At 40.2% G+C, this 13,646-nt stretch overlaps 1 protein-coding gene across 4 annotated transcripts in view; it reads right to left on the bottom strand.

The window, feature by feature from the left end:
* The window catches only part of Ptbp3 (polypyrimidine tract binding protein 3), an 81,336-nt gene extending 69,735 nt beyond the window's left edge, over window positions 1–11,601 (bottom strand). The window contains exons 1-2 of one of the 4 annotated variants that reach the window (XM_021159312.3): window positions 11,393–11,568; window positions 8,383–8,416 (exon numbers count right to left, since the gene is read on the bottom strand). In XM_021159312.3, the coding sequence (XP_021014971.1) occupies window positions 8,383–8,416; window positions 11,393–11,400 (42 nt within the window). In that variant the 5' untranslated portion in view covers window positions 11,401–11,568. Of the gene's footprint in view, window positions 1–8,382; window positions 8,417–11,392 lie in introns of those variants that run through there. The other 3 variants (XM_021159315.3, XM_085839261.1, XM_085839260.1) reach the window with 3 other exon arrangements.
* Between the last annotated feature and the right edge of the window lie 2,045 nt (window positions 11,602–13,646).

Genomic DNA, 13,646 nt, shown 5'->3' with positions numbered 1-13,646 from the left:
AGGAAACTAGAGTAGAAAGATCCAAGAGTCATTTTGAGGCATAATATGTAATGTAACAAGACTGAGAAAGGCAGACAGACAAACAGACACAGAGAGAGAGGAGAGAGAGAGAGAGAGAAGTGGGGAGAGAAATGGAAAGAAAAAAAGGAACAAAGACTTGCAATTTTCCTTAATTAGTGATTTACATCAAACTACAAATTACAGCTCCAGGAAGCTAAGAGATTACCAATGTAGATAAAAACCAAAATTAAACTTATACTTCAGCATGTTGTTCAAACTATAGAAAACTAGACAAAGAAAACCTTTGAGGAAGGAGAAATAGGTGTACTAGGTCTGTACATACAAAGCATTAAGAATAACAATTACAAGGTCTCATCAAAAGCATAATAAAAAGACTGAAATACTTAAGGTGTTAGAGAAAGGGAGGAAAGAGCCAATGCCAAATTTTTAGTACAGACAGCACCTTTCACAGTAAAGGAGCTAACTAACTATGCCAGGTGCTGAGGCTATACATAGCTTATCTACAGAATATCCAAGGCCCTCTAAGTTCAATCCCCAACATTGCCTCCACACAACCCAGTATGATTTGATGTACCAAAACTAAGAGACTCCACTGTTAGTAGGATGTCTGTAAGAAAAGGTAAAAGAAGTTATCTGAGGAAGCAGAAGTTCATTCTGATTACTTAACAGGAACTTGGATCTATATGAAGGAAATCGATAAATAAAGGTAAATTAAAATCATTTAATTTAATTGAGCTATCAGGGGTGGGAAGATGGCTCAGTGATTACAAATGTTCATTTCTCTTGCAGAGAACCTGAGTTCTGTTCCTAGTATACACGTGGCAACTCACAACAGCCTGTAATTCCAGTTCCATGGGATCTTCCACCTTCTTCTGATCTCCACAGGGGACAAACTCACTCTCAGACATGCACACATAAAACATTTTCAATATAATTGCGTTATAATAACAGCTCTAAAGTACAGGATAATGCATATGCTTAAGAAAAATGAAGGTTAGTGGGGTCATAAATGACAGAAAAGAACTGAGACTGCTGTTTTATTGTACCTACAGTACACATGAAGCAATATAGTGATTTTGGATGCTGTACTTATGAGTTATAACTGGATATGTTAACTACAAGGCAACTTACAAAGAAAATGTTTACATAATAAGAATCAATTAATGTGCTGAGTGAGAAAACTTGAATCAGTTACATGTTCAACTAACATAGGAGAAGGGACTGATGTGCACTATCAATCTGTCTGGATTTGAAAGCATCTAGAATATACACTTTTAGTGTGTGCAGGAGGGTGTGTCCAGAAGTTTAACTGAGGTGGAGAAAATATCCTGATTATAGTGGAATCATCTCAGGTACTGGGATCCCAGACTGAAGAAAAGAGAAGAAGAAGAAAGCCAGCTGAGTACCAGCATATACCTTTCTGCTTCCTGACGATGTGAACTGACCTTAAGCTCCTGCCTCCATGCCTTTCCCACAATGATGTTTGTACTCTCAAACTATGCACCAGTGTAAACCTTCCTCTCTTCCTTAAGGTCACAGCAACAAGAAAAGTAACTAATATATTCACTAGACTACAGTTCTGTGATCAGTCAGTCTACTTACATCAATTAAAAGATCATCGGAATCTGTGGGGTGTGAAGGTGCTTGTCATAATTTCAACACTTGAGAGGCAGAAGCAAGCAGACTTCTGAATTTGAGGCCAGCCTGGTCTACAAAGAGTTCCAGGACAGCCAGGGCTACACAGAGAAACCCTGTCTCGAAACCCCCCCCCAAAAAAAAAAGGAAAAACAAGTGAGTTCCAGGACAGCCAAGGTTACACAGAGACCTTGTCTCAAAAACAACAACAAAAGCAAGCCAAGCACCTGCTTTTTGGGGGCTGATGAAACTGGTCAGTGGGAAAAGTACTGGTTACTAAGCTTGACAACCTAGAGTTTGGTCCTCTGTACTCACAAGAGAGGAAGGTGAGACCAATTCTGGCTAGATGCTTTCTGACCTCCATTCATATGCTGTGGAATATGCACACACAATTACATAAGTAAGTACATAAATGTTAATTTTTTAAAAAACTTGATTTTTGTCTTTAAGAAACACTAAAGAGGTAGGTGGTTATGATGCATACCTTTAATCACAACACTTGGGAGGCAGGGGCAGGCAGAGGTCAGCCTGGTCTACAGAGCTAATTCCAAGACAAGGGCTGTCTCCAAGGAAAAGAAAGAAAAGAGAGAGAGAGGGAGAGGGAAAGAGAGAGAGAGGGAAAGAAAAGGAGAGAGAGGGAGAAAGAGGGAGACTGAGATTTAAGGGTGGCCAGGATATAAGGGAGAGAGGAAGAAGGGGAGGGAGGGAGGGAGGGAGGGAGGGAGGGAGGGAGGGAGGGAGAGAAGAAAAATAAAGACTTAACAGATGGCCTGGAAAGATTCAGGGATTGAGCAGTTGTTGCTCTGAGGTTCAACTCCCAGTACCCCTATGATACCTCACAACTGTCTGCAAACTCTAGGAAGTGGTTCTCAACCTGTTGTTGAAACCCCTTTAGAGGTAAACTACCCTTTCACAGGAGTTGCCTAAGACCAAGGGAAAACACTAATATTTACATTACAATTCAAAAACAATAGCAAAATTAGAGTTATGAAGTAGCAATGAAAATAATTTTATGGTTGGGGGTCACCACAACATGAGGAACTGTATTGAAAGGTCACAGCCTTAGACAGGTTGAGAGCCACTGGATATATTTGTTAAGAGAGGAGATACTACACTAGAATAAAAGATAGTGTTAAAAGGCCAGAGAGTGGTGGTGTATGCCTTTAATCCCAGCACTCAGGAGGCAGAGGCTGGTAGATCTCTGGGTCTGAGGCCAGTCTGGTCTACTGAGTGAGTTCTAAAGGGTAACACAAAGAAACCCTGTCTCAAAACAAAACAACAACAAAAGGACATCACAAAATTCCCCCAAAAGTGAACAGCTAGATAGTACACAGAAGAATCCTAATAAATATAAGTAACAGTCATAAAATCAGTAACAATGTTGCAAATACAATAAAATATTACTGATATTAGCTACACCCTTTAGATACCTAAAAGTAAAATAGAACAGCACCAAGGCTTGCAAAGGGTAGAAGACAACCTGAGTTCTAATATAGATGAGATTGGGAGATCAGGCATATTCAAGGTAATATGACCACAGATGTGAGCTAGAATATAAAGCAGATTGTGTAAAGTGCATATACATTTTAGAAAATGGTTCAACAGCTCAAGGTAGGCTCTTCATCATTATAATGAAATACTTGAGACAACTAACTTACAAGAGAAGAGTTTGTTCAGCTCATAGTTCTGGGGGTTCCAGTCCAAGATCAAACAGATAAAACTGCTGTAAGAGGGCCAGGTAGAACCAGCAGTGTGTGAATGATAGACAAATAGTTCACCTAAAGTTCAAAGAACAAAGGGAAAGAAGGAAGAGACAACACCCCACAATCTCATGGAAAACTAAAACCTTCCCAGGAAACTAAACCTAATCCCAGCACTCCAGAGGCAGAGGCAGGCGGATTTCTGAGTTCAAGGCCAGCCTGGTCTACAAAGTGAGTTCCAGGACAGCCAAGGCTATACAAAGAAACCCTGTCTCGAAAAACCAACAAAATAAAGTAAAATAAAGTAAAATAAAAGGTTCTATTAATTCCCCAAAATGCTACCCTGCAGAGTGAACCTTTAACATACAGATCTTTGAGGAACATTCAAGATCCAAACAACACTGAACAGTTTCTGATAAGTCTGTATGTCCTATCATCCTGCACTTCTACTCCTGGGCTTAGAAGATAGATATACAACAGTATACTAAAGACTTACACACAGGGATAGAGAAGTGGCTAAGTGGTTAAGAGTGCTGGCTGCTCTTCCAGAGGTCCTGTGTCCAATTCCCAGCAACCACATGGTGGCTCACAACCATCTGTAATGGGATCTGATGCCTTCTTCTGCCATGCAGGCATAAATGTAAACAGAGAGAGCACTCATCTATAAATAAAATAAAGACTTACACACACACACAGAAGCTTTATTTGTAATATTCCCAAGCTGGAAAGAAAACTCAAATGCCCGTCAACATGAGAACAGATTTTAAGACACAATAAAAAACAGAAATAAAAGGATGAACTACTATACAACAACAACATAATAAAATTCATTTTGCTAAGTACAACAGCCATACAGGAGAGCTTATACTCTATGGTTCTGGTCATATGAGGGGCAAGTAAAATTAATCTCTGTTACTGAAAATCAGAACAGTTGCCTAGACTTTATCTGCAAAGAGATAACAGGGATCTTTATCGAGCAACATTGTATTGTTTTGATTAGAGTGTTAAAATTTGTCAAACTTTATTGAATTGCACTCTAGATAAATAACATTTCATTTAAAAACAAAACAAAACACTGTAGCCAAGGTCTTCCACATTTCCAATAGTGAAGCATAACAGTAAGCAAACATTTTCTGTAAATGACCAGGAGGTCAATACATTATGCTTTGCAGACTGCGACCACTATTCAGCTGTTAATATAATGTGAAAATAACCACAGACAATATTGAAACAAATAAGCATGGCTACGTCTCAATAAAACTACTTACAGAAGCAGGTGGCTTGTGCCCATGGGCTGTTGAGGTAACCCCCAAGGTCTAGCATGGAGAAAACTGACCTTCAAAAGTAATTTTGATATGCTGTATTGTTCTTTTCTACATAGCAGCCATGGCAATTATTGGAAGCCAATTACTGTCCTTCCTAAACATGTGTTTTCCTATACTCAACTACTCACTAAAAATAGAAAAGACTGTGACAGTTATGAAAGACCAAAATAAACATAAATATACAAAATGTGGCTTTGAGATTTTGAGTAGTAGCCAGCTAATACTACTGAATGCACAAGCTGGAAGTTTAAAATGCACTTTGGCTCTCAGAAAAGGCCATTGCCTACAATGCTGTCACTGATTTATGTGGCATATTAAATCCCGAAAATGAATGCCATAGCACTCTTCATCACCAGATTGTGTCTTCATTTAAAGGAGTCACTGCTCATTGTTTCTCAATGAGTCAATGATATATATGTGTGTGTGTGTGTGTGTGTGTATTTTGTATAGACATGTAATATACATATACAGATAGCCAGTCATGGTAGTGCATACCACCCTAGACATTGGGAGACTGAAGCAAGTTTAAGTCCAGTTTGGTTAACCTAACAAGACCATCTCAACAACCCCCCCCCCCAAAAAAAATTATTTCACAATGAGTTCCAAAAGCTAATCTTTTAATTTGGGCAATGTTTAAAAAGTAATACCCTGGGCTAGAGAAATGGCTCAGTGGTTAAGAGCACTGGCTACTCTTCCAGAAGCCCTGAGTTCACATTCCAGCAACCACATAGTAGCTCACAACCAGCTATAATGTGATCTGATGCCCTCTTCTGGCATGCAGATGTACATGCAGAAAGAGCACTCATATACATTAAAAAAAAAAAAAATAGATAAATCTTTTTTTTTAATTCCCTAAGCCAGGCAATGATGGTGCATGACTTCAATCCCAGCACTTGGAGAGACAGAGGCAGGCAGATGTCCAAATTCAAGGCCAGCCTGGTCTACAGAGCGAGTTCCAGGACAGCCAAGACTACCATGTTGAGAAACTATGTCTCAACAGCCCCCCAAAAAAACAATAATACCCCACAAAGAACATTCAAGGTACAATATCATGATATGAATCCGAAAACACCTGAAAATGTATACATGTCTTCAAATACACTCCAATCTAAATAAGGACTTCTTTCTCACTAAGTTTATGCCAATTAGAATACCAGCAGTATCAGAAAGCTTGGGTTCCAGTATGTGTGCCACATCATTCATTCATTCAAACATTTATAATTATCAGACACTAGAAACAATAGTAAAGAAAGCCTTACAAATGTCTTTTGTGACATGTTATAAAACACTTTAAAAGCAACTTAGTTTCCCTTTGTTAAAATACTTTTATATTTACAAGTATTTTAAATTATCTTTTGCAAAATTTAAATAATCTAATTTTTAGAACTAGAGAGAGCACTTCCTGCTCTTACAGATATCTCAGGTTCAGATTCCAGCTCCCATACAGTAGCTCACAGCCATCCTTAGCTACAGTTCCAGATTGCCCTCTTATGACCTCCATAAACACCAGACACACATGTAACATATACCTAACATATATGCAGGAAAAACACTCATACACATAAATTAAACTTTAATTAATTTTAAATAAATACCTTTTTAATCCACGAAAGCAAAATTAGGGAACACAGCCTAAATTCCATTCTTGCTAATTAAAGCCATTAATTGTGTTGTATTATTCAAACAGCAAACAAAGAAAACAAATATTGACTTATTTTTCATATGTTCTGAATGAAATGAAAGTCTTACTGACTCAGTATTTGGTAATAACTAAATTTCCTTGGTGAGATCAAAGAAAGAACAATCTTGCCAGAAAGTACATTGAATATTTTAAAGCACAATTCTAGTATTTCAATATATAGATGCTGAATAGATGTATAGTATAAATTTTTATAACATGCATAAATATATTAATATAGGCTGCCTATTGAATTAACTAATCAGCTTATCATCTCTTCAGAGCTGTTGCTTTCAAAATGGTTACTTCAAAAGATACAAACAGAAAATCCAATCTTAAATATTCATATCTGGTTCCTAAGCATAACATTTAAATTTCTTTCATTTATTATGGATGAGTTTTCACCATAATAAAATAAGCATAATTCTTTAACCTTAAAGTGGTATCTTTTTAAAATGTCTGCTGTATTTACATGCCAGATAAAAAGCCAGAATCACAAAACACATCTTTAAAGATCAAAACAATTCACTTAAATATCCTTTCTTCCACAGGCACCTTCAGACACACAGTTGAGGCCTTAATTTCTAATCTCTGCATATTATTCTTAAGTGAGAAACTGATGACATATGGGAGGAAGCAGTTCCAGAAAAGGCTGCCTCTATTAATTTCCTACTCATAAACATATTCAGAGCTTGCCAAAACGGGTCAACTCTACCTAACCTCAAAAGATAGTTCTCAACTGTGCTAGTCTTAGACATCCCATTCTTTAACTTCTCGTTATGCTCATTTCTTAAGAAATCATAGAATACAAGCACTACCATCAGATCCTGTAAGTATACAGAAACAAAAACAGAACTGACAAAACAGAGCTAGGGAGCCGTGGTGGGACATGTGCTAACTCTGACAGACTAGAAAGCCATCAGACTATATAAATAAACCTAGCTTATTTAAAATAGATGCAAAGGTAAAGATTTTGTTCTTCTTTCTCCAGTAATCTGCACTGTGTGGCCTACTGAACTAGATTCCCCAATCAGTATCAAATATCAAAGAAAACTTTATAACAGTTATCTTATTATTTTATTTGTCTTTAAATTTCATGTATGTATACATGCCTGACTATGTATGTGAACTCAGAGGTCAGAACAATGCATCTGACCCCTTGCAACTGAAGGTACAGGTAATTGTGAGTCACCATATACCTCCCGGGAACAGAACCCAGGTTGTCTGCAAGAGTAAGTGCTGCGGAACCATCTCTCCAACCCAAAGACAAATTATAGTTTGAAACCTCATACTGACTGAGGAGTATTGTTTTCTTGATTTGTATTTTGTAATCCAATAATGAGAAAATTCTGGTGTAACTAAAGACTTGAAACTTGGAAAAATCATTACTACAACATATTGAGACATACTGAGTTCTCTAGATAGTCACGTTTTAGATAGAGACTTAACTGCTAGCAACAAGGTGTAACAACAGCAACAACAACAAAGGGGTAAGGCTTTGAAAACTGAACGGGAAGACAAGCATTTGAACACCTTGGACAAAGTTTCTCAACCTGCTTTTCCACCTCTAAAATAAGACTAGTAATTACCCATCGTGAAGGGATGTTATAATGATTAGTGAGCATACAGGTAAAACACATGGCACATAGTTGGCAGTCAAAAAAAATCAGCTATTGTTATTTTATTATTCATAAGTGCAGCCACAAAAGAAGATTTAAAAAAATATATCAGGGCTTATGATTATTTTAACTACAAAAACAAAGCCAATTTCCCCCTCCCCAATTCTGTTAAGTAATACTTTGGGTGGTTTCAATTTTCCATACATAATACTATAGTTTCTCCTAAAAGGTACATAAAATCCAAAATTAGCCACAAGTCTACTTATTTTGGAGTTAAAAGTAAAAGACTATTACCACACAGAACAAAAGACAATTTTGTGAACAGATGAAATCATTTCACCACTGGTGGGGAAATGTCAAAATTAAAATATAAAAACTATGAAAGGATAGTAAAAGATTCCTACCTTTAAACCGACTGCTATAAGATCTGTAACAACACTGTATGGAAAAAGTAAAAAGAGAAAATGGAAAACAAAGTTAGAGAACAAGTTTTAAAAGACAGATAAGATTAAAGAAAAAGAAAAAGCATTATAATAACAAATAATGAAAAAATGAACTGTGAAATGTTAATAAAGGAAAAAAAAACAACAACAGACAGTGTAGCAACAGCAGAGTTCAAAAGCAAAGACTCAACATCAATGCAAGAAACAAATTACTCTCTAGTGTGTAGGGAAGAACAGTTGTGCTTCAATACAATAAGCATGTGTTTATCTCACTTTGCCAAGTCCAAACCAAAACTAAAATCATCAAAGTTCATTCTTTTAAATCACTGACAGGAGTGATCACACCCTGAAGCTCGATAAAGCAGAACCTGGGCTTGAATTTTACAGCCACAAAAAGCATCTTGTAAGTCAGCATCGTATCACCCCAAAATCTCACAAAAGCATGACTGTCTCCCAGGCTAATAACTACAAGCGTCAGTTTGTACACACCATTCAGATTTACTAATTTAAAATGTTATCCATCAATACTGTTTTGAATACAAAAAACCATGGTAGAAATGAACATGAACGAACACAAACACACAAGAACATACATGAACATACATGAATACACACACACACACACACACACACACACACACACACGGGAATGGGGGGGGGAGGCAGAGAGCTGGGATTTGAGGAGGAACTAAAAATATGTTGGCTAGTATGCTTTGTTTTTTTTTTTTTAAACTACTCAGAATAAAGGAAATGGGCTTTTTGCAAGCTGTGGGAAAATGAAATTTAATAAGCTTGCCTGGGGCATAGGTCACTATATTAAAAGTGACACTCTATAAGATAATGTGTGAAAACCCCTATGCAGCTATTCTATACCAAAACTGGCCTCTTCTATAGCTTCAGTTAGCAGTTTAGCTCCATATTTCCTAAAAGAAAGCTACACATAAGTTCTGTATTACATTACAAATCAATAGAGTCATAATTTCCTAAAGGTATGTAAACTTGTCTTTGCATCAAGCAGTATAAACTTCACTGTTTTAAACAATAACCATCCTTTTTTTCCTTGTGGAGTTCTGAAAGTTGTATTCATTTCTCTGAAACGTAAGCCTGATAAATAACTGATACACTAGACTTTTTACGAGTGTGTAATAGTATCTTTGTTGGTCCTGATGTACAAAACAAGCATTTCCCCATTTGAATGCCTCCATCTGCATCACCGGCTTCTTAGCTTTAATTCCACAAGCAAGGCAAAGTTATTAAAAACTATCAACAAGTCAGTTTGGGAAGGCGAGGGCAGAGAAGTATGAGCAGAATGAATGAGGTGCTGTGTGTGTCTGTGTGAAACATTTTTAAAACCTGTTACTTTGTAAGCCAACTAAAAAGGTAATTTTTAACAAGATGTAGTAAGTAGCAAATGATCACTAAAAGCCTATGGATTCTATGTTCTGGATTAGATAAACACATAGATGCTGAATAAGGGTGACTATTCCTATTCACCCTTGCCCCCAACCAGTGCGCTGTGGGGGAGAAGCTTGCACTTCACAGTGAAGAAGCAAAAAGTCAAGCCCTTTAAATCTCACCACACAAAAAGCTAACTTGTTTCCCCACACCCGAAGTTGAACCTTCTGAAGACGAACACTTCATAGCCCTTCCTGAACTGATATAATGGCACTTATGGCATAAATCACTGAAAGTTATTTCACACATAAAATGAATCAGAGTCAGGTAACGAGAAGCCAGTGCTCAAGGGGAAGCGTTCGCTCGCAAAGTAGCTCCCATTAAATAAAAATACTTTAAAGAACATCACAACCATAAATCAAAATCTAAAATTGCACTTTGATATCTGCAGCAGTGTGCAATCTGCATTCAAATGAGATAAACCATATATCACAATATTGTGAAATTAAGATAAACGAAACCTAACGAGGGCTAGTGTCCTCACTTAAACACGTATGATCAACTACGCGGCAAGTTACTAAATGTATTTTACTTTTCAAACAAGTTATATGCTCCACCATTCCGCAGTTTATAGAAGTCTTGTCAACAAAAGTCGGCGGGGGAGGGGATTAAGGAACAACTCAAACGGCAAAGGTTTAAATAAATAAAAGGTGGAATTTCTAATTGACTTGGAGGAGTTGGTTTTTTTTTTTTTTTATCTTGACTATATGACCCTCAATTTACTAAAATCCCTCAATTCACGCTTTTATTAAAATACATCAGGTCCTGCCCCACGTTCCAGAGTTCCCAGAGAAATTACCAGCTCGGAAAAGGTGACTGTAAATCTTTTTTTTCCCCCCTTTTAGTCACAGACCCCATTTAAACCGAGCAGTTGAAAGCGCCCGGAAATCTACACTTACACAATATCTGACATCGCCCGAGGCGAATTCACGAAGTTTCTTGGGGGTGGGGAACGAAGAGGAAGCGTCCCTGGTGATAAAGTGCAGACGCTCGGTATTTAGAAGTGGTTAACGTATCTCACAGCCCAAATCGGGAGACCCCGCCGGTTCCGAGACCCGCACGGGACCGCAGTTCGAGACCCGGTCGCCGCCCAGACGGCTGTCGCCGCTCGCCCGGGCCCGCCGCCGGGGGAAAGCTCCGCCGCGCGCCCCACCCCACCGGTAAACAGCAACTCCCCGAGCGCCGCGGCCGCCTCAGCCTCCGCCCCCGCCAGCGCCGCGCACCATTTTCTGAGAGGAAGTGTGGGGAGTCCGGCCCGGCACCCCGGCCCTGGCTCGTCTCTGCTTCCCGAAGGCGCCCCGAGGCTGCGAGGGGCGGACGTGACGGGGGCGCCGCGCGCAGGAAGCGGAGACCGCGGCGGACAGACCCCCGCGCTCCCAAGGTCCCTGCCGTCGGGCTTAGCCCCGGGCCGCTCCTCCGCTAGCCGGCGTCGCGCCCTGCTCCCCGGCCTCGGCGGGACCCGTCGCCGAGAGGAAACGAGGCCAGCGCAGCCCCCGAACGGCTACCCGGCACTTACCCATCCATGGCCCAGATGGAGGAGCGCGTTGTGCGGGGATTGACGGGCTCACCGCGGGCGGAGAAAGCGGGCGGCGGCTCCGGGGAACCAGCGAGCGGAGCCGCTCCGCAGCTCCGGCCGGTCAGAGGTGGAAGGAAGAGTGGGAAACAGGGGCGGGGACCGGGCACGCTCTCGCCAGCGCCGCGCCCCCGCCCTCCCGGCCCGCGAGCGCGTTCCCGCCTCGCCTGGCCCCGCCCCCTCGGCGTCGACGCCCTCCCGGGGCTCGGCTGGACTCCAGGGCGCCCTCTTCCCGCCTTCGCCTCTTTGCCCCGCCCCGCCCACCCACCCCCCGCCCATGCCTCGGCGCGTGCGCGCCCCCCGCCCAGCGTCGCGCCTGCGTTCGCGGGAACGCGCGCCTTGTGCTTCCCGCTTCGCGACTCGCCCTCCTACAAGCCCGCGGGCCTTCCGGCTCCCGGGACTCAGGCTTAGGGCCCTGAACGGTGCTGGCTAGAAAAGCCTGGGGACCCCAGGGAACTTTTGAAGCAGAGCAGAGTTACTACTGGCGGGCGACACTGCTGGCAGCACGGCAGGGGACCCGCGCGACGTCCATGGGGCAGGGGTGGACAGTGGTCTTTCCGGACCTGAGAGCAGCGACGGACCCTGACCTCCGAGACCTGCACTGGACGGATAGGTGTGGTTGGGAAAGAAATGAAGTAGATGAGACAGCCCAGGACTGAAGTCCATCTTCACTTTCACACGGTTTTAATCTGAGTGCTTTTCTACCCAACAGTCAAATACTAAAAGAAACTTTCATTGCATAGCTATTTAATGGCCATTATAATGCCAGTATTTTATAAGCTTATTTATTCATCCTTCCGTGGGGCGGGGCTGGGGGAGCCTTATAGGAAAGGATTAATGTTTTCCCAGGTGAAAATACGCGAGAGATCTCCGAAATTTCACAGCCAGAAAGTGTTTTGTTTGCACCAAAACCCTTTCCTCTAGTATGAGCAAAACCAAGTTATACGTAAAACGTAAAACAGCTATTTAGTACATATAATGCGTATAACTAGTGAGAAACACGCTTTCCCTCTCTTTCAAAGCACATCTACTTCTGAATGCTTTTTCAATTCACAGATCATTGAAATTTGAGCCATTTAAGCCATGTCTTCAAAGTCTGAAATGAAAGAGGGAGCCTGTCCACACCATTTCAAAGGAAGTAACAACTTCAATCTCTTTCCTGATTACCTACTTTAAAATAAGTAGACACTTCTTTAAAAAAAAAAAAAAAAGCATAACCAGCTTGCAATTCAGGAAGGTCATTTTTTAAAGAAATTTCAGTTCCCTTTTTCAACAAGATGTCAAAAAACATTTTGTATGTTAAATCTAAACATTAAGTTATGTTTAGAAACATTTCCACCCTACATTGCCACATGGGATTTTAAAATAGCAACTTGGTGTATAGGCACATAACAGTGCCTATAATTCCTACCTAAGTTTAAGGCTACCTTGAGCTACATAGTATGTTTCAGGCCATCCTAGGTCACAGAAAAATAAAGTAATAATAAAATGTCAGAGAAAAGCAGAGGACCAGGTGGACTTGACTTTAATCCCAGCACTCACTCAGGAGAAGAAGGGAGAGGAGAGAAGAGGAAGGGAGAAAAGGAGGGAGAGAGAAGCAGCCGATGGAGTGTTTCTATTGCTGTATTTGAGGTATACTTTATAATAAGTTTCCCTTTTTTGTTTGTTTGTGTTTGTTTTCAGTTAGTTGCTTGGTTTTTCAAGATAGGGTTGAGATCTCTGTGTAGTCCTGGCTGTCCTGAAACTTACTCTGTAGACCAGGCTGGCCTCGAACTTTGACATATGCCTGCCTACTTTAACTATTTTTAATTACAATATTTTAATTTACTTCATTTTAATACTCCAGTACTTCATAATTTAATGTGCCATATTTTATTTAAGTATTTTTCCAAAATAGTGGATGCCTAAATTATTCGTAGCTATTCAAAATAATTAACAATGCCACACAAAACATCACATAGCTATGACCACATATGGTTACATCTATGGAATAGAATATTATAGATAGAAAATTCCAGAACATAGGATATAAGCACATCAAATTTGATAAATACCATGAAGGTAATTCTAAAACCAATATGCCAATTTACAAGATTTTTAAAATAATGACTAAAAACAGCATGTCTCTCTTAACCCTGAACCTTTAAGTAAGTAACAGTTGTCACTAGTTTTGTTTTGGTTTTTTTGAGACAGGGTT

Source organism: Mus caroli, unplaced genomic scaffold (assembly GCF_978045245.1).
Source record: "Mus caroli unplaced genomic scaffold, Mus_caroli_1 scaffold_6, whole genome shotgun sequence".
NCBI classification, from domain to species: Eukaryota; Metazoa; Chordata; class Mammalia; order Rodentia; family Muridae; genus Mus; species Mus caroli.
This window is presented reverse-complemented; position numbering and strand designations above follow the sequence as displayed.